Below are 5,000 nucleotides of genomic sequence, written 5' to 3' on the forward strand. Positions count from 1 at the left end.
ACATAAATGTAACAGTCTAACGTGTTATCCATATGTCGTTGTAGAGGACCAGTTGCCGGGAGGCTTTCCCTCTATAGACATGGGTCCTCAGCTGAAGGTTGTGGAGGGATCTCGCACGGCCACCATGCTGTGTGCTGCCAGCGGCAACCCTGACCCGGAGATCAGCTGGTTTAAAGACTTCCTGCCCATCGACACCAGTACCCAGGGCCGCATCAAGCAGCTACGCTCAGGTAATTCACTATAACAGCTACACGCCGGTTTCTCCTACGAACTTGTGAACGAGTGTGTGTGTGTGAGTGTGCGTGTCTATGCGTGTCTGTATGTGTGTGTTTATCTGTGGGTGTATAAGTATTGTAAACGCAATTATTAATTGTGATTATCAGAGGCTGTACATCCCACTCACATTTTTCTGCTGACTCATGTTACTGACGGTTTCATTTTGTGGTCGCGCATATTCTACAGCAAAGTCTCGCCTGTGAGAGAAAAAAGAAATCACAGCATGTGCCCTGCTTTTCTACATGCGTTCTTCCTCAATGAAAGACAGCTCATTCACCTCTATTATAGTTAACAGCCAGCAAAAACAGACAACAACAACAACAACAACCCCCCCCCCCCCCCCCACACACACACAAAAGATTACTATTTTGAATGAAAAACAGACCATTCAGGCTTAGCTCATGAATCAGACGCCAGCAGTACTCTCTGAGGAAAGCCTGTGATTCAGCAGACTGTCGGAACCCATGCCACAGGTCAGGGGACTTAACGTGGACTCAGCACAAACGTCTGCAATTCGTTACAGCACGCGTAATAGAGATTTATGTGTTTGGATGTAGCACAGATGTTTTGAGAAGCGCTGTTAAACGCCGCTTGAGTATTAATGAAAGGACCTCATTAAAAAGAACCTTTTTGCAATGAATTAATGGCACCGGCCAACATTGCCGGTCAGAACTACTACAATATTGACTGCTCAGCCCGAAGGAGAGTTTTTATGCGCTGAAATGCTCACACGCAGAAAGATCACTTGTAAATTAGTGATTTGCTGTCGTGAATTGTTTCAGTGTTGGTGAAGTGTGTATACTGTTCTTTTTCTCTCCCTCCTGCCCTCTCTCTCTCTCTCTTTCTCTCTCTCAGTTCCGTCTCAGCCCACTGAACTGAAAGTGGAGGTGAAGTCAGAGACGAGCGTTTTGCTCTCCTGGGTTCCGCCGGCTCAAAGCGGATCTGACAGTATCACAGGATATGAGCTCATATACAGACTCGCAGATAACCCAGAGGAGGTACACACACGCACACACGCGTGCGCGCACACACACACACACACACACACACACACACACACACGTGCACTCGCACACACACACACACACACACATGCAGCATCAGTGTTTAATTCAGTCTCTCTGTCTCACTCTAGCAGAAGATCACATTTGAGCCCAATACCAGTTATCTCCTGAAGAATCTGAAACCCTCTTCCACATACATCATCCAGCTGGCCGCCCGCAGTAAACACGGCCTGGGCGCTTTTACCAGCGAAACCACCATTCAGACTCCTGAAACACGTATGTTCTCTAAAGGCCAACACTCACGCTTACATATGTATGACTGTTTACTCAGACAATACCCTGGGACGTGTAGGAACTGTATTCTCACTTGAAATGCGTTCTCACTGTCACTGATCCCCTGTTGAATTGCCTCAGAACTGCATTAAGCACTGCATTAAAGGAAAAAAAAAGGGATATAATTTGATTGGGTGGGTGTGCTATTCTAGAGCTCTGTGATCTCTGCTTATAAGGGTAAGTTCTAACTGCAGCTTCATACAGTGGTGGTGGTGTGTGTGCCCAGAAGTGCTCCAGTGAATTTTACAAGCAGAGCATCTCCCTTTGATCCTGTAATACCACGCTTCCTACAGTCCGCTATGGTCTTAGCTAAATACAGTATATCAGCCCGCGCAGTCTTTAATTTCTCTTGGTTAATGAATAGCTCCATGAGGACAGTAAGTGAGAATTTGAGCACAGAAAAAGTCAGGCAGAGACAGAGAGAGAGAGAGAGAGAAACAGAGGTGAGTTAAATGTTCACTGTGTGTCTGTTTATGTCCCATCTCCTCAGCTCCTGTATGTTAGTCATGTGATATACGTGGTCTTTTACGAGCCTGTTCCAGTGAGCTGTTTGTCTAATTTCACTGACGTTGATTAGAACATTGTGCAGCTCGTTGAGTTTTTCCTCGATACTGCTGTGTTTTGTTTTCATTTTGTTTATTTTCTTGTTTTCCTCGCTCTCTCACCACCCACTCACTCTCACACTTACCTCTCATCAAACTAATGACCAATCAAATCGCACAAAAAATACCCCCCCCCCCCCTCCCTTTTCAACTATCCAATCAGTACCCATAGCCCCTCCACAGGAGGTGACATGCACAAGCCCCTCCTCCACCAGCCTGTTAGTAAGTTGGGCTGCCCCGCCTCCGGGGGCAAAGAATGACATCTTAACTGGATACTCCATCCGGTACACTGCTGTGGAGCTGGATGGCGCCAAGACCGAGCACATTGATCGAATCCCACCAGACTGTTTCCGATACCGGATGGAAGGCCTGAGGAAGTGGACTCTTTATTCCCTGATGGTGGCTGCCCACACAAAGGCTGGCCTTGAAGCACAAAGTCTGCCTGTGCTGGTCCACACGGAAGAAGACGGTACGTTGTCATGGCAATGCTCCCCACGCTCATACTCCCAGCCCTCAGGCTCAATCCTACCTCCTTTACCTCCATTGAGACAAACTCCTTTCCCTCCTTTAAAGCAACCACCTATACCTCCTTAAAGGCAATGTCATCCCCTCCCTGGACGTCTTCAGTCCTGTGCTCCCTGTTTCTGGACCTCCTGCCGCACCTCTTTTTCTCCCCTCGGAACTGTGCCATATTTACCACGGAATGACACCACCACCCACCACCTCCCACTGAGTCGGATGACTTTCAGTTGACCGTGACTAACAGCTTTAAATTTTTCGAGACATGAAAGTAAATTCTTTTGGAAAAAAAATTTCAGTGGACAGTCAGTAGACTTTCTTCGTCCTTTTTCCTTCTGGTTTGGCGTCGATGCTGACAAAAAAAAAAAAAATTTTTTCTGAACAAAAGACATTATTTCCCCTCTCCCATAACGCATTCAACAGTTCTGAGTGCCCCTCCTCTCAGCGTTGAGGTGGTGGCGATGAACTCCTCCACCATTAGTGTGACGTGGCAGCCTCCTGTTGCTGAGCGACGGCACGGAAAGATCCGGGGTTACCAGGTGACGTACATCAGACGATTTTCAGGGCAGCGTATGGGGTCCCCCAACATCAAAGAGCTACTTTTAAGGGACTCACAGGTGAGATGACCCTCCCATTAAGCTGGTCGCACAGTCTGGTGTGTTCATTACTGCTGAATATTTGTGGAGTGAAGATTGTGTCATTTCCCTCAGTGCAGTTGCACAGTCCTGTCTTTCATCGTTTTATAACAAGCTCGCTAGTTTTAGAGCTTCCATTAAAACCAGGACGTTTTCTTAAATGGAAGCTGCCGGCACTAAAGGCCCCGCAGAGTACTTTATCCGTCCTCTCTGTTTTGTGGCTCTCGTTTAGAATAATATTATGAAATTCCGCATGTGTCTGTCGCTAGTGGCCATTCTTTGGCAGTTTTGACACTTACTGCAGCTTACCTCTCTCTCTCTCTCTCTCTCTCTCTCTCTCTCTCTCTCTCTCTGTTCCCTGATCCCTTCATGTCTTAAGGGGCAGAATGATTCAGCTGTCTATGTGAGTGAATACATTTGAATACAGTCATACATACTCTCTAAAATACGCACTGAAACTCCAACAGACACAAAACAGACCTACTCCGTCTAGAATGTCCCGCACACTCAAGACAGATTTACTCATCCTCAAATTCTGAACTCACTTGAAGTCAGTCAGTTTGTCCCCTAATTCTTTTTAACTTTGACTCAATTTGTGTGTTTTAGGAGCTTTTGATCTCTGATTTGTGGCCGGGAACTGAGTATTCGGTGTTCGTGGCTGCATTCACCTCAAAGGGTGATGGAGCTCGAAGCAAACCTACAGTTGTCAGAACTACACCAGCCTGTATGTGTATACACGTGCACACACACACACACACACACACACACACACAGTGTAATGTTACAATGTACACATTTTATTGCTACATTTTTATGTTACAAGGACATCATCTCAGTTACATAGTTAATTTGCAAAATTACAGTTATTTTTTATGTCACTGAGCCTAGATTCCATAAATACCTATGGCATTACTACATAGTTGTTGTTATTTGATATTATAGTGGTAATATGGAATTCATCACCCCAGTACTGGTACTATGGTAGTGCTTTTTCCACTGTCTCTCAGTTCCATAGCAACTGCAGTGTTCAATAATTCTATGTTACATTACCTCAATGTTACAGTAGTGTAGTCTGACTCATTATGTCAGTGTTACAGTAATAGCATGTTACATTTGTTCTTTGTTACAGTAATGTATTTGTAATCCATTATCTCAGTGTTACAGTAACACTCCCCTTTCGCATTGCTGAATTGGTATTTTGGATTTTGTGTGTGTTCTGACATTTCTGCAGTGCCTGGGGTGCCCAGATTGACTGTCAGCTCTCCCACTGTCGGCGCCGCCCTGTTAACTTGGCAGCCCCCTCCCTCTGCCCTTTCTCCTCTCCTCGGCTACCGGCTGGCTTACGGGCGTTCTGACCTCCTCCCAACTGCTCCTCTCACTGAGCTGCAGCTGCAGCCATCTCAGTCTAACCACACCGTCTCAGGCCTGAGGGGAGGAGAGGCTTACGTTTTCCGTTTGGCCGCTCGCACCGCGGGCGGTTACGGAGAATACGCAGAGGCGCAGCTGCACACCCCGGAGGCCCCTCCAACTGGCTTCCCCCCAAACCTGACCGCGGTCTCCGGGAACTCGAGCTCGGTGCGGCTCGTCTGGGACGGCGTGCCGGAGGAGGAGAGGAACGGCCGTATAATCGC

The 5,000-nt window shown here is 47.0% G+C and overlaps 1 protein-coding gene across 1 annotated transcript in view; it reads left to right on the forward strand.

The window, feature by feature from the left end:
• The window catches only part of LOC115828362 (receptor-type tyrosine-protein phosphatase S-like), a 17,880-nt gene that overhangs the window by 2,531 nt on the left and 10,349 nt on the right, over positions 1-5,000 (forward strand). The window contains exons 4-11 of the mRNA XM_030792317.1: positions 45-233; positions 1,132-1,274; positions 1,412-1,556; positions 2,379-2,684; positions 3,158-3,351; positions 3,749-3,772; positions 3,976-4,093; positions 4,601-5,000. The exon at positions 4,601-5,000 is cut by the window's right edge and continues 197 nt beyond it. Coding sequence (XP_030648177.1) covers positions 45-233; positions 1,132-1,274; positions 1,412-1,556; positions 2,379-2,684; positions 3,158-3,351; positions 3,749-3,772; positions 3,976-4,093; positions 4,601-5,000 — 1,519 coding nt within the window. The remainder of the gene's footprint in view (positions 1-44; positions 234-1,131; positions 1,275-1,411; positions 1,557-2,378; positions 2,685-3,157; positions 3,352-3,748; positions 3,773-3,975; positions 4,094-4,600) is intronic.

The sequence above is a fragment of the Chanos chanos genome, chromosome 15 (genome assembly GCF_902362185.1).
Source record: "Chanos chanos chromosome 15, fChaCha1.1, whole genome shotgun sequence".
Taxonomy (NCBI): Eukaryota; Metazoa; Chordata; class Actinopteri; order Gonorynchiformes; family Chanidae; genus Chanos; species Chanos chanos.